Source organism: Drosophila hydei, unplaced genomic scaffold (genome assembly GCF_003285905.1).
Source record: "Drosophila hydei strain 15085-1641.00,03,60 unplaced genomic scaffold, DhydRS2 tig00008130-arrow-arrow-pilon, whole genome shotgun sequence".
Lineage (NCBI taxonomy): Eukaryota > Metazoa > Arthropoda > Insecta > Diptera > Drosophilidae > Drosophila > Drosophila hydei.
The window spans coordinates 1,543,108-1,562,631 of NW_022045839.1; the positions used below are offsets into that span (position 1 = coordinate 1,543,108).

General features: G+C 39.5%; 9 protein-coding genes across 9 annotated transcripts; 5 read left to right on the forward strand and 4 right to left on the reverse strand.

Moving 5' to 3' along the window:
* Positions 1 to 107: 107 nt before the first annotated feature.
* LOC111597967 (serendipity locus protein alpha) lies at positions 108 to 2,568 on the reverse strand. The gene is made up of 7 exons (XM_023312940.2): positions 2,471 to 2,568; positions 2,246 to 2,419; positions 1,882 to 2,193; positions 1,503 to 1,815; positions 731 to 1,438; positions 540 to 641; positions 108 to 481 (listed from the first exon to the last, which is right to left on the reverse strand). Exons 1-7 carry the CDS (start codon positions 2,555 to 2,557, stop codon positions 420 to 422), a joined length of 1,758 nt encoding a protein of 585 aa, XP_023168708.2. The 5' UTR covers positions 2,558 to 2,568; the 3' UTR covers positions 108 to 419.
* Positions 2,569 to 2,695: 127 nt separating this feature from the next.
* On the forward strand, positions 2,696 to 5,186 carry LOC111597966 (stromal membrane-associated protein 1). Its single transcript, XM_023312939.2, has 3 exons — positions 2,696 to 2,853; positions 2,907 to 3,076; positions 3,711 to 5,186. Exons 2-3 carry the CDS (start codon positions 2,947 to 2,949, stop codon positions 5,138 to 5,140), a joined length of 1,560 nt encoding a protein of 519 aa, XP_023168707.2. The 5' UTR covers positions 2,696 to 2,853; positions 2,907 to 2,946; the 3' UTR covers positions 5,141 to 5,186.
* Positions 5,187 to 6,122: 936 nt separating this feature from the next.
* Positions 6,123 to 7,515, forward strand: LOC111597936 (protein FAM8A1). The gene has a single exon (XM_023312890.2). It carries the CDS (start codon positions 6,333 to 6,335, stop codon positions 7,347 to 7,349), a length of 1,017 nt encoding a protein of 338 aa, XP_023168658.1. The 5' UTR covers positions 6,123 to 6,332; the 3' UTR covers positions 7,350 to 7,515.
* A 249-nt stretch (positions 7,516 to 7,764) lies between these two features.
* On the reverse strand, positions 7,765 to 8,934 carry LOC111597937 (aminoacyl tRNA synthase complex-interacting multifunctional protein 1). The gene is made up of 2 exons (XM_023312892.2): positions 8,686 to 8,934; positions 7,765 to 8,633 (listed from the first exon to the last, which is right to left on the reverse strand). The coding sequence occupies exons 1-2, from the start codon at positions 8,821 to 8,823 to the stop codon at positions 7,815 to 7,817; spliced, it is 957 nt and encodes a 318-aa protein (XP_023168660.2). The 5' UTR covers positions 8,824 to 8,934; the 3' UTR covers positions 7,765 to 7,814.
* Positions 8,935 to 9,032: 98 nt separating this feature from the next.
* On the forward strand, positions 9,033 to 14,157 carry LOC111597935 (PAN2-PAN3 deadenylation complex catalytic subunit PAN2). The gene is made up of 15 exons (XM_023312889.2): positions 9,033 to 9,241; positions 9,373 to 9,566; positions 9,630 to 9,799; positions 9,883 to 11,038; positions 11,103 to 11,217; positions 11,285 to 11,406; positions 11,469 to 11,565; positions 11,630 to 11,686; positions 11,753 to 11,871; positions 11,966 to 12,142; positions 12,203 to 12,970; positions 13,040 to 13,251; positions 13,323 to 13,544; positions 13,604 to 13,713; positions 13,777 to 14,157. The coding sequence occupies exons 1-15, from the start codon at positions 9,184 to 9,186 to the stop codon at positions 13,941 to 13,943; spliced, it is 3,744 nt and encodes a 1,247-aa protein (XP_023168657.1). The 5' UTR covers positions 9,033 to 9,183; the 3' UTR covers positions 13,944 to 14,157.
* Positions 14,158 to 15,251: 1,094 nt separating this feature from the next.
* LOC111597975 (immune-induced peptides) lies at positions 15,252 to 16,379 on the forward strand. Its single transcript, XM_023312950.2, has 4 exons — positions 15,252 to 15,350; positions 15,418 to 15,636; positions 15,692 to 16,227; positions 16,291 to 16,379. Exons 1-4 carry the CDS (start codon positions 15,299 to 15,301, stop codon positions 16,300 to 16,302), a joined length of 819 nt encoding a protein of 272 aa, XP_023168718.2. The 5' UTR covers positions 15,252 to 15,298; the 3' UTR covers positions 16,303 to 16,379.
* A 1,072-nt stretch (positions 16,380 to 17,451) lies between these two features.
* Positions 17,452 to 18,618, forward strand: LOC111598019 (protein lap1). The gene is made up of 3 exons (XM_023313031.2): positions 17,452 to 17,631; positions 17,693 to 18,277; positions 18,338 to 18,618. Exons 1-3 carry the CDS (start codon positions 17,452 to 17,454, stop codon positions 18,587 to 18,589), a joined length of 1,017 nt encoding a protein of 338 aa, XP_023168799.2. The 3' UTR covers positions 18,590 to 18,618.
* LOC111598021 (mitochondrial import inner membrane translocase subunit Tim10) lies at positions 18,613 to 19,171 on the reverse strand. The gene is made up of 2 exons (XM_023313033.2): positions 18,954 to 19,171; positions 18,613 to 18,891 (listed from the first exon to the last, which is right to left on the reverse strand). The coding sequence occupies exons 1-2, from the start codon at positions 19,102 to 19,104 to the stop codon at positions 18,764 to 18,766; spliced, it is 279 nt and encodes a 92-aa protein (XP_023168801.1). The 5' UTR covers positions 19,105 to 19,171; the 3' UTR covers positions 18,613 to 18,763.
* On the reverse strand, positions 19,110 to 19,489 carry LOC111598022. Its single transcript, XM_023313034.2, has 2 exons — positions 19,394 to 19,489; positions 19,110 to 19,330 (listed from the first exon to the last, which is right to left on the reverse strand). Exons 1-2 carry the CDS (start codon positions 19,429 to 19,431, stop codon positions 19,177 to 19,179), a joined length of 192 nt encoding a protein of 63 aa, XP_023168802.2. The 5' UTR covers positions 19,432 to 19,489; the 3' UTR covers positions 19,110 to 19,176.
* Between the last annotated feature and the right edge of the window lie 35 nt (positions 19,490 to 19,524).

Sequence of the window (19,524 nt, forward strand, 5' to 3'; positions counted from 1 at the left end):
TGATTGTTATTTAAATCAGTTGGTTTTACATTGCGATAACTAATTATATCATCTCTTGAAATATCTTTCGTTTGCATTGCTCTTCAATTTGTAAGCTATAAATAATAAATCTATGTATATTTATGTATCTACAAGTCCAACTGGCTTTCGCTTGGATAAATCGATATTCGAATGTTTAGCATAGCACAATTTTACGCTTGCTCTTGCTGTTTTAATAGAACAATTTCTATTGGACGTTATTTGATGTGATTTTATAAATTATCTTTGATATTATTTGAAGTTTTTTGTATGCTTCAGAAGCAAAGCTAAATAACAAACACTGCGTACTAACACTACGAATGCGAGTATGAATACGAATACGAACTAAAAATACGAATGCGGTATACGAAGGGAATTTATGATGCTCGGAATAAATCTCTTTACTTCGGCTGCAGACTCTTGTTGAAGCTGGACGTTAGGCATGTGAGTTGATTGAGTATTTCTGTAGGGGAAGAAACACAGTATATATTATATATTATTAAATTACAAATTGGTCTTACCACTAATTTCCAGACTCGCTGAGTTGCTCTCATTGTTTGTGGCAAGCTTGACGCTTTCAAAAACATTATGACGCTTAAACATCGTAGTGCGTAGGCTTTCCTCTGTAATAGAAAATGACGTATATATAATACTCAGTATTATAAAGTATAAAGTCAAGCTGCATTGCTCTATGTCTCTTTCGATAACTTACTTCTGCGTAAACAGTTCTGCACTTTCAACTTAAGATACTCGGATTGCATTTGATCAGTATTAAAATTTTCCAGCTTAGAGCTATTCACTTTACTGCGTTGCTTGTGAGTATTGTAAAGTATGCTGCGTGATGGAGAGGCTACTAGACCTTGCAAACTGTCTGTTGTTTCTTCCACTTCAACCTCCAGAGGCTGCTCCGCTTTTTCCCTGAAACCAGTTGGTTTATTCTCCTCGTCGACAATATGCACGTGTAACTTACGCAGAATGTTGCGTAATATTTTAAATCTCTTAATAATGCGCTCGGGCTCTACTTGGGAAGCGCACATTAGAATCGCTTTGCATTCGCGCACAATTTTCACAAAGTTTTGCAGCTGTTCATGTCCTTGTGGCAGTACAGTCTTTCGATTGACATCCAGTTGAAAGTGTTCCAGTATTGAGAAAGCCATTTGCAAAAGATCCTCTAGTTTCGCCTTGTCGAATTGTTTTTCAATTGAATTGAGCGCATTCGTCAATATTTGCAGATAACATGCGACAAAGGCGCGACTATTTATTATCTCTTGCAGAGCTTGCTTAAATTTTGACATTTCCTCCTTGAAGTGCTGTTCCAATAGTTCGGAATGTAAATCAGATGCATTCGATTGCAGCGAGGGTATTAAACTGGTATCCAAATATTCAAAGGAAGCCAAACAGCTGCGTACAATGGTTTTAACTGAAAAGAATTTCAGAATGGATATAGATATAAAGATTATGGGATATCGAACTAATGTAAAAACCTTTTAAGTTGGGCGCAAAAGCTATGGCATATATGCCAATTTGTGTTGCACGATCCAAATTGACATCGAAATCAGCTATGAATTCATCTGCAGCTGCTTCTGTATTTGAGCTCCTCAATAAATTACGTATTTTATCAACGGAAATTCTTTGAAAATCCAAAAAACATGTATAGACCAAACGTAGGAGAGCCTCGTTGAGATACTCCTCGAGTTGATAAAGCGCCTGCTCCAAGGTTAAGGCTCTCAATTTTTGATTGGAATAGTTGCTGGCTAGAAGACAATCCTCTTGAAAGGCGCTGCAATCGCGCATAACCTGAAAGAGTAAAATATAAACGTTAACATCTCATATAATTGATATTCAACACATATAAATGAATACCCTTTGACATAGCGCGCTAAGTGCCCTTTTATCCTGTTGCAAAGCCACATTGGCAAAGGACAACGTCTGACCTAGCAGCAAATCCACTTGGCACTTTATTTGCTTGCTTAAAAGATTCACATCCATAAAGCTTTTATCCACATGCTCGCTTGTGAAATCTGTAAGCGAGTCAAGCAAAGAATCCAGTAATTTAAGAAAGGAAACGCCTTCTGTGGCGTTATCTTGAGGAGCTCCTTTTACTGTGGACAGCAGACAAATGCATAGTCGATTGAGGCAAACTTTGATGCGATCAGTGAAATGTAAATGACTAGCCTGAAATAACAGAAGTTTCAATATTCGTAGATACTATCAAATGCCGTCTTACGGGAATCCTTAAGCCACTCGATTCCTCCGTTTGAATTGTACATTCCAATTGTCGAACACATATTAGTATTTGCGTTAAGCACAGACAAATAATTTCCAATGAATCAGGTTCAATTTGATTACTAATATAAATTTGCAACTTATTTGCAAATATTAAAAATTTTGCACAGAAGTCCTAAAAAAAATACAATGCAAACAACTGCAACCGGTAAATTGAAATGCTTACATTTAGCCAATTTATGTCGCCCTTGTTCACCCTACTACAATCTAGCATACGCAGGCATGCATCCAATTGCTCTTTTAATGGTTGCATTATTCAAGAAATTCAAAAACACTTTACTTGTTGCACATGCAAATAAAAGAACACACAACAAAGGTTTGGTTTACTTTTTTTTTTTGAAAACAGTGGCTTGTAGTGTGCATGTCTGGCAGCACTCTTTGCAATTTCGCATTTTGACATTATTGTTGCCAGACTTTCGAAATGAGTGTGACGTACAGACGCAGACGTACACTATTTTCGATAGCAAAAATTGTAGTATTCTTTAACCATTAAAAAATTCATTTACATCTATGCAAAAAACAGTAAACATCGGCTTATAACTTAAAGAAGCAAGCACATAACCCATAATCTGTTTAACATATTATTAACACACACATTACAGACATTTAGTGCAGCGCATCCAGAACGACAAGTGCAAGAAAATGAGCACGTCAAATGCAAGCCGTAAGGAAACGGAACGCACGAAATTGATGCAGGAAAAATGTCAAACCCTATTAACGCAAATGCTACGCGATGATGACAATAAATATTGTGTGGATTGTGATGCCAAGGGTAAGTTAACACTGCAACAAGATATCCACACACTTGTCCTTAGTGTACATACATAAATACACAAGAAAAAAATGAGTTGTATGTAAACATATGTACACATGCATGCATTCATATATTCATTATATTTATCCTCTTCAGTTATTACTCAGGACAGATTGTTAAGGATTCTTACTCATCCATAGCTTACATTACGTACATCATTTTAATTTAGTTAATGGCACTGCACGCAATCCGAATGTTTTAAGTGTACTCCTCCCCTTTTTTAATAGGGGTCAGGGACGATTTAACAGTACAGTGAAATCTCCACATAACAAACAGCTTTCTCAAAGAAAAGTTGTGCTATTAGCTGTTAGGAATTGTTTTTACTGTAGCGGATTCAGGCTGTCAGCAGCCATATCTGATGTGTAGCACATAACCACATTTGTAAATAGTCTTTACATATATTTAACGTACGGTTGTCCACTCTCTTGAGCTTTCACTGTTGCTGATAATATTACCATCCATATATAACTCGACATGCATATTTTTAGCATCATAAGTGTGGTTTTCTAGATAAGCATAAAATAAATTCTCGCTAAAAACTGTTTTTTAGTTCTTTGTTTGTTTGTAAATAATTAATAATAATTTATTGCAGGTCCCCGTTGGGCATCATGGAATCTGGGCGTGTTTCTGTGCATTCGATGCGCTGGCATCCATCGTAATCTGGGCGTCCACATATCGCGTGTGAAGAGCGTCAATCTGGATGCCTGGACACCGGAGCAGGTGATTTCGTTGCAATTGATGGGCAATTCGCGTGCTCGAGCTGTTTACGAGGCGCAGCTGCCGGATGGTTTTAGACGGCCACAAACAGATACGGCCCTGGAGAATTTCATACGGGCGAAATATGAGCATAAAAAGTATTTGGCTAGAGAATGGGTGCCGCCCTCGCCGCCTAAAGTCGATTGGGCCAAGGAGATAGACGAAGAGCTCGAAAGGCAGAAGCGTAAAAAGAAAGCAGGCCAAACTGGATTGGGCATTAGCAATATAACGAGCAACAGTGACAAGCGCATCTCGGCAACTACAGCAGCGAAAAGTGCACCATTGCCAGCGCCACTGCCCAAACCAAAGCCAAATCAGGTGGGTGGCTGCAGTCCAAAGACTTCGCATCGAGTGCAAAACACCAATAGCATTAATAGTGGTGCTGCTGAAAGTGATCTATTAGGGCTTTCCTCGCCGACAAAGCCAATAGCAGCGAGTGCTGTACAGGATCTGCAGAATGATAGCTTCACTAGCTTCCTGAGTGCTGGCAGCAGTAATGTGACACCAGAGAAAACGAACGGTAATGGTAACGGAATTTGTGGCGATGCGTCGCTTACTATGCCAAACAGTCAACCAAATTCGTTGGCTCAGCAGGAGCAGGACTTCTTCAGTCAAGGCACACTCACTGCCAGCGACAAGGATCAGTCGGGCAAGATGTCCAAGGATAGCATATTGGCATTATATGGCAATGCACCAACCACACATAATCCACAACTGAGCTTCGGTAATTTTACAGGCATGGCACCTGGCGGCTACATGCACCATCACCATCAGCAGCAGCAGGTGCCACAACAAACGCATCATCATCATCAGTTTATGACACCTCCCAACTCAGTGAGCATGTATAATGCACCCGTTATGGCCGCGCCAAATGCATTCAGCAATGCACCCACCGCTGGGGCAATGAATCTGGTTGGCAATGTCGCCTTTGGTGGTGGCCAATTTCCAAATGCCACCACAGCTAGCTCCTATATGGTGGGCAACAATCAACAATCAGCAAACAATTTGATGCAAACCAATCAGAGTTTGCTCAGTGGCATGCAACTGTTTGGCAACGCTGGGTCAGCGGTGCAGACGACACCACAATCACAACCACAGCTCCAGCAGCAACCACAACTTGGCATTGGCATGAATCTGATGCAGCCGCTGCCAAGTGGTTTGCCTTCGACGGGTTATCCGGCGGCAACCGGCATTACGGCCACGTCTGTGACGTCCAATTTAAATCAACAATTTGGGAATTTAAATATCGGTAATGTTTGGCAATAAATGAGGGGAAGAGAGACTCTTCTGCTGCATTCCTTTATTGAAGAAACGTTCACATATGCTGAATATAAGTTATAAATTGTTAATGTATAACTTTTTGTACCTACTTGCCTGCGTTGTCGTCGAAACTTCAGTTGTATTAATAGATGAATTCTGTATTTTTTTTCTGTTCTCCCCCCCTCCGTTTATTTGTTTATAAGATGTTGTCAACAGCCAAAACTGCATATACATACATACATGTGCATATATACGTGTATATACATATACATACGAACTGTTTGCAATTATAATATTGGCCCATTTGTACATCCATACATTAAATATCGTACATATATATGTAATTAAAGATAACATAAGACGAATGTAGCAATTGGAATATAAGTTCTCTGTATGTGTATATATGTATATACATACACCATATTATACTATATACATCCAGCCATACGTATGTACGTTCCAACAACACTGGGGAAAGTAAGTGAGATTTTTGTGGCTTTTGGCAAGCGTACTTGTAAGTTATATTTTATCCTTAGAGCGAGCAACATATGTATGTATATGTCCTTCAATACCTAATTGAGAATCCGCAGTGTGAAATACGTATGTACTTCTATTTAATAAGTGGATACAATTTTAATAAATAAATATTCATTAAATATATAATAAATTAATTCAATTTAGTGGTTATTACAAATCGGGAGAAATTTCACTTAACTTTGGTAATTTTAATTAAATTTTAGTCCTATAAATTTGATTCGATTCAAATAATTAATTCTGCTTACTAAAATGAGTATGAAATAAAATCGAATTTGAGGGGCTCAAAATATCACAAAAATGTTACTGTCAGTCTGTGCCTTCCCTGCTGGAATTTAAATTCGCATAATTTTGACAAAAATAAACAAGTTTTTATGTCTTGCTTGATTTTAATAATAAATTATATCATTTATATAAAAAAAAAATTGAATTACTGTCGCTGCCTAAATACAAACTTTTTCATAGCGAAAAGTAGGAGAGCGGGCACTGGTTATTGTCCCACTGGGTATTTCAATGCAACCCTGTAACGATATGAATACCTCCCTTTACTTTTCACACCCCGCCGCCTATTGTTTAACACGTCAACTGCAACAACAAAACTAAAGACTAAATACAAATTGGGTTTGCAAATTTAAAATACTTCAAAAATTGATAGTAATTGGACATGGAGAGCTCCGAAGAGGCATCTGGCAGCACTAATGAGCTGCGAGAGCGAAAATCGACGAACATAAATAAGGAGATGTCAACGAAGGAGGCATATTTTGCCAGCCTTGCCGAGTGGGCTAAACAGGCGGCGCTCATGCAAATGTTTCCAAATTATCTGTTGGCCAACTATAACTATCCCCAATTATTGCAAACGCAATTGCCATATGCAGCGCCAGGCATTGAGCAGCTGCACCCAAATCGTCAGCAACAGAGCCCATTAACGCAGCCACTGCCGCAGCAGGCTACGGCTCAGGCAGCAGCTGCAGCTGTTCGACCAACCTTCAATCGCTTTCGTGTGTTGGACGAGGCGCAGCAGCAGGAGATCATACAAAGATTGGGTGGCACAGAGTTAATCGTGGCGCCCTTTTGGAAACGAGCTGTTGCAGAGGCAATCGATGTCGTCATATTATTTATATTGAAAATTATTGTAACCTTTTCGCTGTTTCATGTTTTTGATCTGGACTTCGATAAGGAGGTGATGCGTAAAACTCTGGAGGATGAGGATATCTTTTTAAATTTCCTAGACATTTCTATGGACTTTATCACACTGTCCTCGGACTTGATACTAATTGAGTTGCTGACCAAGCTTCTAGTCTGTTGCTATGAATGCCTATGGACGGTTTTCTATAATGGAGCTACACCTGGCAAATCGCTGATGAAGATTCGTATCCTCTATGTAGAGGCCGTGGTGCCGCTGCAGGCGCCTGTAATGCCACAATTTGTTTTCCAGGCACAGCGAGAACCTTTGCGTGCCCTGCTCTACCCCGCAGAGACTCCAAGCTTCTTGCGTGCTTTAATGCGCGCCTTTGCTAAGAATCTCGTAATGACGCTATTGTTTCCCATTTGCGTTGTTATGGTTTTCTTCAAAAACAATCGCACGGCCTATGATATTTTAACTAAGACAATTGTGGTCGAGGTAAATCGGAATCCAACTCCTGCCGCGGTGCCTCCTGTTCAAAGGCCTCATCAACAGTAGTCAAATTTTATCTATGCAATGCCAAATCTTGTATGTGTATGAAATATGACAAACTAATTTATGTAATTTTTGTTAACGCTGAAAACTGACTAACAGCTGAGCTCACACTGATTTCCATTATATTGTAAATAGATGAAATGTAAAGACAAGTGTTATTCAAGAAAATGCATATGCGTTCTTATTCCTGTGAACTTAGTATCAATTCCAGTTTCTCAAGTAATTTTACTTTAATATCAAGTTGAGGAACTAATACTAAGCATCGTTATTCTATTGATTCTTAGTGCAAATAAATGGAGAATTTAAATGGAAATAAAAATAAAACTTAAATGTTTCAATCTTTTTAATATTCCACTAAATGAGAATCCACTCCACGATTCTGAAATAAAGTAGTAATATCGATTAAGGCAATGGTAGATATAGAAAAGAATGGTAAGCTTCGTATTATTTAATGATAATAAAAAACCATTATTTAACATGAACATTCTTCAGAGACTGTGCTACAACGGTTCCTTTGCCTGGCACATGGAGTGGAGCTCCTTTATAGCAGGCCACCAGATCCGCATTGGTCATCAAATCCGGCGCACACGTCTCAAAAACTTTCTTCTTCGGATTGAGCTGTGCATCCGGTTGACGTTCATAGCCCTCACAATGAACTAGATCTCCAGGCACAGCACCAGCAGGTGGACTTAGCACTTCAACCTTGTCCGGTGTTGAAGCACACATGACCATTGCCTCGGAAGTAACGCCACGCATCTTGGCTGGCTTCAAATTGCAGAGAACAACGACTAAACGATTTTGCATTTCCTCTAGTGGCACAAATTTCACTAGTCCCGAGACAACAGTACGCGGAGCTGCTTCTCCGCAATCAATCTTTTCCAGATACAGGCTGTCCGCGTCAGGATGGCGACCGACCTCAACAATTTTACCCACACGCATATCTAAGCGGCCAACATCAACAGGAGCTTCGGCAACGGCTTTTGGCTTTTCAGCTGGAGCTTTCTTCTCCTTTATCTTTTTCTCTTTGGGAGCAGATACTGGAGCTGGAGCTGGAGACGCAGATGCGGCTTTCGTTTCAGTTTCCGCTGGAACAGCTGCGGTGGACGTTGCTTCGGTTTGGGTACAGAATCCTCGATTACCCGGCACCGGTATTTGTCTCTTGCCGTTGCGTATTTCCAGAGCGACGAGTTGTGCTAAAGCTGCTTCAATTTCCTTCGTTAAAGTTGCGTTTTCCTCAATAAGCTCCTGCTTCTTGCGTTCGACGAGCTCGTGTTGAACAGCCTCCATCTGAAATTGGTTAAAATTAACTTATTTGAACATGATTTTCCATTAATGTTACCTCTTGCTTTATTGAGTTAATAAGACTTTCGGCACGCCGATTGTTTTCAACAATTTTTTGTAAATCAGCCATTTTCAAGCTTTTTCCGAACTGATCTCTAGTTAAGTTTAATGCAAATCTGCATGTGGCACGAAGCATTCTTATGGGACAGCCAGGGCTACAAAATTGATACGATGATTTGACATGTACATTAAGAACTAAGCTCAAATATTGGTATTTGGTAAAATGAAAAAATTATTTCATTTTTTCGAATTACTAGTATTCATTCTGATTCAAAATGCATTCAATTTGTTTAAATTTGTGATTTAAAATTATGTATATCGATAATTTATTTGGCGTTTGTTTCATATTTTTACTACAACATATCGATACATTTTGGATGTTAAACGATGATGATTCGTGAGCCTATATATATACGCAACAACAACTGATGCAAATAAAACTTCAATATAAATAATAAGCGTAAACAGTAGATAAAGAGTGTCCTTGGTTCCCAAAATGGATTACGTTTATTGCGGCGGCGCCGATCAAATCGGCGCGTCAGAAGACATTTTAAGTACGTCAACCAATACACATATACACAACTTACATGTATGCGTATTGTATATTTTTTGAAACTTTCTCCATTTTTATTTATATATGTATATATAAACATTAATTCATTATAAACTATATCTATACATTTAGGTGTTTACGATACTGGCCCCGCGCGTAACTCGGATCATTATTCACCTAGTTTTAATGGATTTAATATTGGCTCCAGCGATGCAGATTATGTCGCTAGCCCGATACCAATTCTTGCTGACGGCGGTGAAAATTTCGGGGTCTCAACTGTGGCCTTCGATGACTATGAAGAGCTTCTCTGGATGGGCAACCAAGGCGTGAGGCATTCACTATCTGAACTAACAATCGACTTTGCTATAAAAATATATCTTCATTGACAGGGCCATGTTACGTCGTACTATACTAGCTCCTTGCAGAAATACACATCATTCCAGGTGCATGCCAGCGATATAGTCAGACAAATAATAACGATTGATTCGGGAGTGCTAGTATTAACGCAGACATCGCTGCGCCATCAGATACGCCGGGGACTACCAAAGTTTACGCACAAGTAAATCGTTTATATACTCCTAAATTCTGTATGTTTCACTATTTATGTCTCATATATTGATTCTCAACTCTTGTTTTAAACAGATCCAACAACATGGCTGAAATGGTGTGCATGCTGCAGTTGTCCCCACATCGTCTGGTCATGGCTGGTCTGCAGGAGGAGCTCATCGACTTCGATATGCGCAGCTTGAAGGAAACACGGCTGGAGCATGTCGGATCTGCTGGTTGCACGGTCCTTCGCAAGAATTCTCGCTATCTCTTTGCAGGCGATCAGTTTGGCACAGTCACTTTGAGAGATTTGAACACCCTCAGCGTGGAGCATACCATCAAAACACATACGAACAGCCTTTCCGATTTCGATGTGCAGGGCAATTATCTCATATCATGTGGCTATAGTGGGAGGCAAAATAATTTGGCGATCGATCGTTTCTTAATTGTATACGATCTGCGTATGCTGCGTCCGATCTCTCCCATTCAAGTGCTAATTGATCCACAAATGTTGAAGTTCTTGCCTTCGCTTACATCCCGCCTGGCCGTTGTATCGAGCTACGGTCAATTCCAGTTGGTTGATACTGTCGAACTGAGTGAGCCACGCGTTTCTATGTATCAAATCAATACAAATGGTAGCCAATGCTTGAGCTTTGACATCAGCTCATCATCGCAAGCGATGGCATTCGGTGATCAATCAGGTCATATTAATACAATTACCTCAGTACAGACGCCACAGCCGCAATTTAATGCTTTTTCGAGAAACACAGAATTCGCGGACGTAGTGCCACAGTTACCGATGGTTCCCTTTGGGGACACCAATTTCCCCTTGTCCTCGGTTATGTTGCCTCATTTGACAACGGGTACGCGTTGGTTTTCTGACTGGCCCGAGGAGCTCTTGCACTATGGCTATCACCGTCCAAAGACCATCGATGCAGATGTGCTGAATAATATGAAAATGCAGGGACCTATTGGCTACTCCCCCAATCCTAGAACAGCTCGACGTAATCAAATACCCTATTGCTTGGTTGAACAAGGCCAAGGCGGTGCAGGCAATCCCAATGCCAATGGCAATACGGCAGCTACGAAAGCAGAAAGCGGTGTTAAGATCATCCCGAGGCGATACCGTAAAGTGGAATTGAAATACACGAAGCTGGGCACGCAGGATTTTGATTTCGAGCAACATAACCAGACGTGTTTTGCCGGACTAGAAGCCACCTTACCCAACTCCTATTGCAATGCCATGCTGCAGGTTAGAAATTCGATTACAAACCTTAAACTGGTTATCTAATCTAATCATTGTTGTATATATATAGATCCTCTACTTCACGGAACCCTTGCGCATAAAGCTAATGGGTCACACCTGCTCGAAGGAGTTCTGCTTATCCTGCGAATTGGGTTTCCTCTTTCACATGCTGGACAAAAGCACTGGTTGGTTTTTTGTATGCATACAACTATACGGCTATTAGATGATGTACACAAAAACACTTATTTATAGCTTCAACCCCTTGCCAAGCGAGTAACTTTTTGCGGTCATTTCGCACAGTGCCTGAAGCGTCCGCTTTGGGCTTGATTTTGTCTGATCGATCTTCGAATGTTAATCTGATTAGTTTAATTCAGGCAAGTAATAGATGTTGTCTAAATAATGTTTTATACGTATTTATCATATTTTAATTTTACAGAACTGGAATCGTTTTATATTACATCAAATGCATTATGAAATTCTCGATTCGGGCAAGAACTCTGGCTTAAATGGTCCCCAAAATGCATTATTTGTTGGTAAATGTATTTTGTCTATTTAAATATTTGTTATCGTATTGTATTATGCATAATAATGTTTTAGCTGAAAGTATGTGCACAGATAGCAACGCGTCCTCTGAAGTATATGAAACAATTGCTGGTAGGAATTAATTCTATCTTACAACTTCTATTAAATAGAATATATTTAACTGTTTATACTCTACAGACGACAATGCGAAGGAAGAGGAAAGGGAACGTTGCAAAATAAATGCTGAAACGGATATAAGTAAAATATTTGGTACCAAACAGATATGCATAAACAGATGTATCAAATGTCAGGCAGAGGTAAATTGTAGCTTGAATAGTTTAAGATCGCATGGTTATGAGTCTCTCCTAGTCTGATACTCCCTCGACTACAACACTCTTCTTTCTTTGTTAGAAATCAAAAGAGAACATACTGTTGGCCTGCAATTTATCATATCCCACGCACTTGAAGGACAACGAACAGCATTATGATTTTGGTAACATTTTGAAACGTTCTTTAAGCTCAGAGAAAAACATTCAAGCATTTTGTGAGAGTTGTAAAAAGTTTTCGCCCACCAATCAGAGCGTTAAGGTATTATACAAAATTAATTTTAATTTATATTCAGTTATACGTCAATTGTGTGTCGTTTAGGTAACATCCTTGCCGCAAATGCTGGCAATTAACTGCGGCCTGAATAATGAAAAGGATATTAGTTTCTTGAAGCGTCAATTGAATCGTTCGAATGAGCGACCTGTTGCCGAGGCCACTTCATTGAGCACCAGCAAACCTTGTCGCTATGGTGTGAATTGTTCTCGCAGTGATTGTCATTTTATGCATCCAGATAGGAAGTCCCCGTCGCACACTAATCAAACGAGCAATGTCAACAGTTCACCGAGCGCACGTCAAAAGTCTTGGTTTCCTTTGGCCTTTAATATGGGCATCAGCGAAACTGGCGAGCTGAACGTCCTCTCGCCCACGCATGCCTCCAAAACAGAACAAGAATCTGAAGATGAGGAGCAGCAACAACAGCAACCACAACTGCAGCAACAACAGCAGCAGCAACAGGTGAACCAGATTCAAAGAATGTATGCGCTGCATGCAGTTGTCTGCCAGGTAGACGATGGCACCCAAAAGAACTTGGTGTCCCTAATCAATGTGCGACAAAAGTATCATTCAATGAAGTCAGCAACCTCAGATGCATCGGACGAAACTCAACAGCAATGGTATATATTTAATGACTTTAGCATTTCACCTGTTGCACCACAAGAATCCGTGTGGTTTACATTGGATTGGAAGGTGCCGTGTGTGCTTTTCTATCGCAGTCTGGAGGATGAAGCAGAAGCTGCACCAAGTGCAGAAGAGCCAATCTCCACGAAATGCAATGATTTAATCAATAACCCAGCCAATCCATTCATGCACGTAAGAGAGTATTATACGGACATATGTGAAATTGAGTACAAATTTTTCTAATTTAATTTTGGTTCTTAGGAAATTTTGAATCCGTTGCCCAACAATCTCGCCACAGATGCCACTTTGCGGCCCTTGCAACCGGATGAGATGCCTAAAGCTGGTGATTTAATTGCAATGGATGCGGAGTTTGTAACATTGAATCCGGAAGAAAATGAAATACGTCCGGATGGCAAAACAGCAACAATTAAACCTTGTCACATGAGCGTTGCCCGCATCTCCTGCATTCGAGGGCGAGTTTACATATAAATAGATGTATATTAGTTTCGATTTGTTAACTAAATTAATCTGTTCTATATTGCAGTCAAGGTCGAGATGAGGGCGTGCCTTTTATAGACGATTATATTTCGACACAAGAGAAGGTCGTTGATTACCTAACACAATTTTCAGGCATTAAGCCTGGCGATTTGGATGCCAATTTCAGCAATAAGCGTTTGACTGCCTTGAAGTATTCGTATCAGAAATTAAAGTTTCTCGTCGATGTGGGCGTTATATTTGTGGGCCATGGCTTAAAGAATGATTTCAGGTATATTTACGAGATATATAAATGGGTTTATATTTAACTTGTTATATTCCATATTGCAGAGTCATTAATATTTATGTACCATCCGATCAAATTATTGATACTGTACATCTGTTTCATCTGCCACATCATCGTATGGTTTCACTGCGTTTCTTGGCCTGGCACTTCTTGGGTACGTAACAAATATATAATAAATGTAAGGCATATTATTAAATACACTTTCAATTGCGTATAGGCACTAAGATACAATCGGAAACACATGACTCTATCGAGGATGCACGCACAACCCTTCAGCTCTACAAACATTATTTGCAACTGCAGGCGGAAAAGAAATTTACGCTTGCATTGAAAAACTTATACGATCGGGGCAAGCAGCTGCAATGGAAAGTGCCGGAGGACTAGAAGCACTAACGATCGACAGATTGAGACAGAGAGAGAGAGAGAGAAATAGATCTAAGCCAGTAAAAACGTTTCGACCGGCCAGCAAGAATGCAAGTTTTTAAAATGTTTTTTTGTAACTGATAAAAAAAAAGAAATTCCATTTAATTTTAAGTTGAATAACTGTTTACAAAGACACATACCCACAATTAAATCAAACTTAATATATTTTCAATAACTGTTTGCGTTAGATCTTAAGCTAATCAATAATTGATCATTTATACACTGTATATAATGACGTTTTATGCAGGGTATGTTATTAGTAAGGGGAAAAGAAACTGGAATAGAAAAGTATAATGCATAGGGAACAGGATATTCTAAGTGCTTAAACCATATGATTTATTTTCTGTACACTGATATGGCTGCTGGGCTCAGACAGTTCTACAAAAGCCATAAATTGGGTTATCTAGACTGGAATGTCATCTAGAACAGCTATGTATAAATGAAAGAATTCAAAAGGAATACATTTGAGAAGAGTATATAGATAAGTAAAGGTTATCTATATTTGGACGTATGGAGTATTTGCTAGTTTGACACTTGAGTCGTTCAGCTCATCATTGGAAGTCCCATATACTTCTCGTTATGGCTTACAACCGGTTTGCAGTGCTTATATTAATAAGTATATTTATCTAGGAAAACATCTCTAAGAAAATATCTGTACCAAAGCTGATTGTAAAACTTGTTCGCATTTCCCCCCTTACTGAAGGTTGCTCTCGTACTTAGACTTGATTTAACGAGCATGATTTGTATGTCATTTAAAGCAATACTTATAGACATATATGCATGTATTTATATATACAGATATATATATATATATATATTTATGCATATATGTGCATTGAAACGAACTTGATCTACGGCAGATTATTGAAACTTGTTCGTTCGCTGGGTAATGCCCGATTCATAATTCTGTGTAATCAGAACCTAAGCAAGATGAACTTATTATAAACATGTACTATATAAAGCATTGTATTTATAGATATATTATATGTATATATGCCTTATATACCCTATGCATATGTCAGTTTTCTATGATTTGCTAGATAAAATCGCGTTAACTTGATAGATTTATCAGTTTCGTTGGGCGTTGTCAATTTTAACATATAGAGAGCAAATGTCTTATATATATATAAAAAAAATTGTTATATAGCTTGGTCGAACTTCTGAATTTCCCAAGCTAGATTTGCTTGCTTATCAAATCAAATGTCGTCGTGGTCGTCGTAGCTGGGGAAACTTACTGCTGTATGAGAATGTGTATAAATACTGGAGGAGCTCAATGCTGATGGCATTCAACTGAAATCTGTTGAGCTATAGGTAACATGGGTTCGCGAGGAATACTTGGATTGAGCTGCGCGCTCTTGCTGTGCGCAGGTAAATTGATTAAAATACTCAAAATATAATTCGAATAATATAGATTCAATATTCGCTTTGATTTTAGTGATTAGCGCACAACAAACGTACGATGGACGCAATGGACCGCATGTGTTTGGCCCGCCAGGTCAGCAGGTGTATATACGTGGTCAGAATGAAGGTAGCTATCAGGTACCTGGAGTACCCGGCACATTCCAGAACTCGGCTACTGGTGGCGGAGCACACAGCTACACGGACGAGAACGGCAACACGTATGTGCATAATAAGAATGGAGGTGGTAGACCAGGTGAATAGCAATCAGCTACTATTTTCGACATTACTCTTATATGCCTGACTTATAGCTACACACAGCATAGATGGCCCGGACCTAGTGGCTCGTCGTGGAGGCGCACAGCGTCGTGTAAGCGATCCTTCTGCCAATGCTTATCGTAGCCGACGAGATACTGTAATTAGTCGCCCGGATCGTGTTGTTAGCATCACAAGGAGTGGCCCAACCGTAATTAGTCGCAGTCGTCGTGACTTCCATGTCGGACGCCCCGATCGCACCGTCGACTACAGCACCGGATCCGGTGATTTTGTCATACAGCGCGGCCGACGCAGTCCCGAGTCTGTGTACGTTAGTCGTCCGGATGGCCGTTCAGTGAGCTATGGCGATGGTGGCTTCATTGCCAATGGCCGTGATGGACGCACTGTTGCCCACTCCCGGCATAGACGCGCACGTGTCCAGGGCGAAAACTTTGTGGCACGCGATGATCAGGCTGGCATCTGGAACGATAACGTCTCCATTTGGAAGCGTCCCGATGGACGCACAGTTACCGTTGATAGCAATGGCAATGTCATCACCTCCGGCAGTCCCAACGGACGCGGTCCACAGCGCGTAAGTGACAGAGATATTATGAAGTACTTTTATCTGTAATACTTTTCTTATTCGTTTCTTTAGTATTCCGGCTAAACGAGGAAGGACTGAAGAGGCAACATTAAATGTAGTACGAAATACTTAAATCAAATACATCAATTTTCACAAATGTATATATAGTATATATAATAATAATTATTTGATAAAAATGAAGGAATCCTTTCGAAACATTCGAGCACTTGTCGTGTTTCATGCCGTCTGGCTTAATGGAGTCTGATCTGGAAAGCTCTGCAAGCTTCTCGTCTGTCAGACCTTCTGTCCTTCCCTGTGCACCTATCACTGTACCACAGAGGTCTAAATGCTTCTCTTGAAACAGACAGAGACTTGCCAACTTTCAGGCTTACTACTCTCCCTTGGACTTCTCTTCTCCTTTACATCTCGATTGGGGTTCTTTTGAAATACCATAAAATTAGTATTAGCTGATATATTTGGTACCTTTATTGGAACTTTATTTTAAACATAATATTCACCAGATTCTCAAGTTAATATTTTTGATACGATAATTTATCACTAATTTTTTAATTTGTTTTCTGGAATTAGTAATTATTCTTGATTTTTATTTTATTATTATATTATATTATACCATAAAAGATTGCAAGAGTTGCTAATTGATCTCTTAATTTACTATTTGTGATTTACCTGAGCCTCAGTAGAGAAGAGAAGAGTATATCATATTAGGGCTAACATTGAGAGCATAATTGATGTCTAAATATTATTTAAATCGACTTGAAATTCCCTAGATTTGTAATCTATCGTATGAAAATTCAGGAACAAGAGTTTCTCCAAATTCGATTTCACCCAACAAGAGTTGCCTTGATTTATTATGTTAAGGGACTTCATATCATTCAGAATGTTCAGTTTTTCTGAATCTAATTGAAAAGTGTATCCAATTTTCGCTGCTATTGAAGATGTATATTTTGATTTGGCGAGCAGCGAAATAGTTAAATTTAGAAACCCAGAACCAGGCCAGAAGGTTTCTGCAGTATATAAACTATAGAGAGACATATGTGTCTATATAACTAAACGGATATACATATATCTGTATAGTATATTTGCCTAGTTCTCTCTGAGGCTGTGAAAAAGTTGTATATATTTGGAAAATATTCGTTTTAAATCGTGAAACTGTCACAGACTTGGTATTATAACTGTTTCAAGTACAATATAGATACACCGTTTAACCAGGTAATGGACGCGGTTTGCCATTTCTTTCGGACCAATTATATATTGGCCAACTGCGAGGATGTCATTCGAAAGAAGGGATTCACCCTAAATCTATCCCATTACCAAATGGACGAATTACCGGAGATAATTGAGCACTGTGAAACGTTGATGAAGCTCTTTCTCAATCAGAATAAGCTAACAAAGGTAGGAGAGTGAATCATGTATAGAATATATAAATATTTCATGGAAATTTATTTATATCCAGGTACCCTCCAGTCTGGGCAACTTAATGCGCTTGCAGGTCCTGGCACTCGACTATAATAAGCTCGATGAATTTCCCGATTGTGTTTGTGAACTAGTTCGATTGAAATTCCTAAATGTTAGCTGTAATAATATCATAAGATTGCCCCCGCAACTGGGACAACTTACGGCTCTGGAGACTTTCTGGTGCAATAATACGGGTCTCCGTGCGTTGCCCGTTGAAATATCGAATTGCGATCGCCTTGAAACGCTGGGAGTGCGAGGAAATTGTTTGCGCAAGCTACCCGAGGAAATAGGAAAATTATCGGAGCTACGTTGGTTTACCGCAGAGAATAATGATATAGTAGAGGTGCCGAAAACATTGGGTATGTTGCAGAATCTGGTACATCTGAATCTAAAGAACAATCGTTTGAAACGGCTGCCGCGCATGTTAATTGTCATGCCCAAACTGAGATTCGTATTCCTCAATGACAATCAAATTGACCAAATGCCAAATCGCGCAGACCTGGAACAACTAAAATATCTGCGCTTGCTGAACCTATCCATGAATCCAATAAGCATCCAGCCTGAGATGCAGGAGCTGGCAGGAGTAAGTCGTGCTCGGTCTAATCCCTGAGAATAGCTTGTAAAACTTTCGTTACATTTACAGCATTTGATGAATATTTATGTGGAGTCTTTAGATGACTCGCATCAGGGACCCATCAACGGCAATCTTTTCAATACCAACAGTGACGCACTGCCCAATGTACAGGAAGATCAGGATCAAGATTCATCATCGGATTGGGCTAACAGTGCAAGGACTAGCCAATTGGATAGTTCCGATGAGAGCACATTGGAGAATACCATCGAAGATTTAAGCGTCATGCTGCCCGAAATGTCTCGCTTTGTAACAACATTTTAAGACTATTAATCAAAATATATAAATCTGTTGCGTACGGTTTATTCGTGTCTGTCTGTGCAGAGTTGTGTGTGTGTAAAACGTAACAATTGAAATGCGCTTTGGTTTGGCAGCTGGATAGCAGCTACACAAAATATACAGGGGGTCAATATGACCAAAAACCTAGAAACTTGAAATTTAACTAGACATTTTCTTGATCAGCTCTTCGTCCTGCATGGACATGGCCGTTAGCTTCTTGCCAATCTTTTCATGTATGTCCAAATACTTGGCAACACATCTGTCGATGCAAACCATTTCGCCTTTACCTGTAAGAACATCGACATATGTTATGTTCTTTCATGATAGTCGAGGATAATTCGAAACTTACCCAATTCCGATTCGCCGTAACGCGGCGGAATGCACTTTTTGTGGCAGGCATTAGTCATGCGGTTATATAAATCCGACATCATCTCAATCTCCATTTCTTGCATCAGCTGCAATTTTGCCTGGTCAGCTACGCTTATTTGGGGCATTGCCATGTTGTTTGATGTTTTATTATAAATTGATTATATATTTTTTGTTGTTTTGTTTTACAATTTTGCTTTTGGTTTCTAGTCAAAACGCCTGTCGGAAATAGTGTGATCGTATTCGCCGTGGTTTGCCTTTTTCATGCGCTCACGCACTCGTAATGTCTCTGACCTTCGGCCTTCGACTGATCTTTTGGACAAGACAAAAGCGTACACACCACCAACAGTTAAAAATGCCCTAATGAACACACAATTTTAATTTAAGTCAACGTGTATAATTTATTACACATATGTTACGAACCAACAAACAGCAATTCGCCCAGCGTTTCCAAGCGGCATTGTCAATAGACCCAGTGTGACTGTGATGTCAATTTTAAGAAAATACCGAATATTTTGTTCTGTCATTTTTTAGCGATAACAAGCTATCGATAA

Bases quoted from the DNA above. Each gene is read 5' to 3' on its own strand.
- LOC111597967 (XM_023312940.2), bottom strand. From the start codon at position 2,557: ATGCAACCATTAAAAGAGCAATTGGATGCATGCCTGCGTATGCTAGAT. The intron at 1,439-1,502 runs GTTTTTACATTA...AATTCTTTTCAG, and splicing joins TTTTGCGCCCAACTTAAAAG to TTAAAACCATTGTACGCAGC. The intron at 482-539 runs GTAAGACCAATT...CTTCCCCTACAG, and splicing joins AGCGAGTCTGGAAATTAGTG to AAATACTCAATCAACTCACA.
- LOC111597966 (XM_023312939.2), top strand. From the start codon at position 2,947: ATGAGCACGTCAAATGCAAGCCGTAAGGAAACGGAACGCACGAAATTG. The intron at 3,077-3,710 runs GTAAGTTAACAC...AATTTATTGCAG, and splicing joins TGTGGATTGTGATGCCAAGG to GTCCCCGTTGGGCATCATGG.
- LOC111597936 (XM_023312890.2), top strand. From the start codon at position 6,333: ATGGAGAGCTCCGAAGAGGCATCTGGCAGCACTAATGAGCTGCGAGAG.
- LOC111597937 (XM_023312892.2), bottom strand. From the start codon at position 8,823: ATGCTTCGTGCCACATGCAGATTTGCATTAAACTTAACTAGAGATCAG. The intron at 8,634-8,685 runs GTAACATTAATG...AACCAATTTCAG, and splicing joins TTAACTCAATAAAGCAAGAG to ATGGAGGCTGTTCAACACGA.
- LOC111597935 (XM_023312889.2), top strand. From the start codon at position 9,184: ATGGATTACGTTTATTGCGGCGGCGCCGATCAAATCGGCGCGTCAGAA. The intron at 11,566-11,629 runs GTAAATGTATTT...ATAATGTTTTAG, and splicing joins CCAAAATGCATTATTTGTTG to CTGAAAGTATGTGCACAGAT. The intron at 13,714-13,776 runs GTACGTAACAAA...AATTGCGTATAG, and splicing joins CTTGGCCTGGCACTTCTTGG to GCACTAAGATACAATCGGAA.
- LOC111597975 (XM_023312950.2), top strand. From the start codon at position 15,299: ATGGGTTCGCGAGGAATACTTGGATTGAGCTGCGCGCTCTTGCTGTGC. The intron at 15,351-15,417 runs GTAAATTGATTA...CTTTGATTTTAG, and splicing joins CGCGCTCTTGCTGTGCGCAG to TGATTAGCGCACAACAAACG. The intron at 15,637-15,691 runs GTGAATAGCAAT...CCTGACTTATAG, and splicing joins GAATGGAGGTGGTAGACCAG to CTACACACAGCATAGATGGC.
- LOC111598019 (XM_023313031.2), top strand. From the start codon at position 17,452: ATGGACGCGGTTTGCCATTTCTTTCGGACCAATTATATATTGGCCAAC. The intron at 17,632-17,692 runs GTAGGAGAGTGA...ATTTATATCCAG, and splicing joins ATCAGAATAAGCTAACAAAG to GTACCCTCCAGTCTGGGCAA. The intron at 18,278-18,337 runs GTAAGTCGTGCT...TTACATTTACAG, and splicing joins AGATGCAGGAGCTGGCAGGA to CATTTGATGAATATTTATGT.
- LOC111598021 (XM_023313033.2), bottom strand. From the start codon at position 19,104: ATGGCAATGCCCCAAATAAGCGTAGCTGACCAGGCAAAATTGCAGCTG. The intron at 18,892-18,953 runs GTAAGTTTCGAA...ATGTTCTTACAG, and splicing joins TTACGGCGAATCGGAATTGG to GTAAAGGCGAAATGGTTTGC.
- LOC111598022 (XM_023313034.2), bottom strand. From the start codon at position 19,431: ATGCCGCTTGGAAACGCTGGGCGAATTGCTGTTTGTTG. The intron at 19,331-19,393 runs GTTCGTAACATA...TGTGTTCATTAG, and splicing joins GGGCGAATTGCTGTTTGTTG to GGCATTTTTAACTGTTGGTG.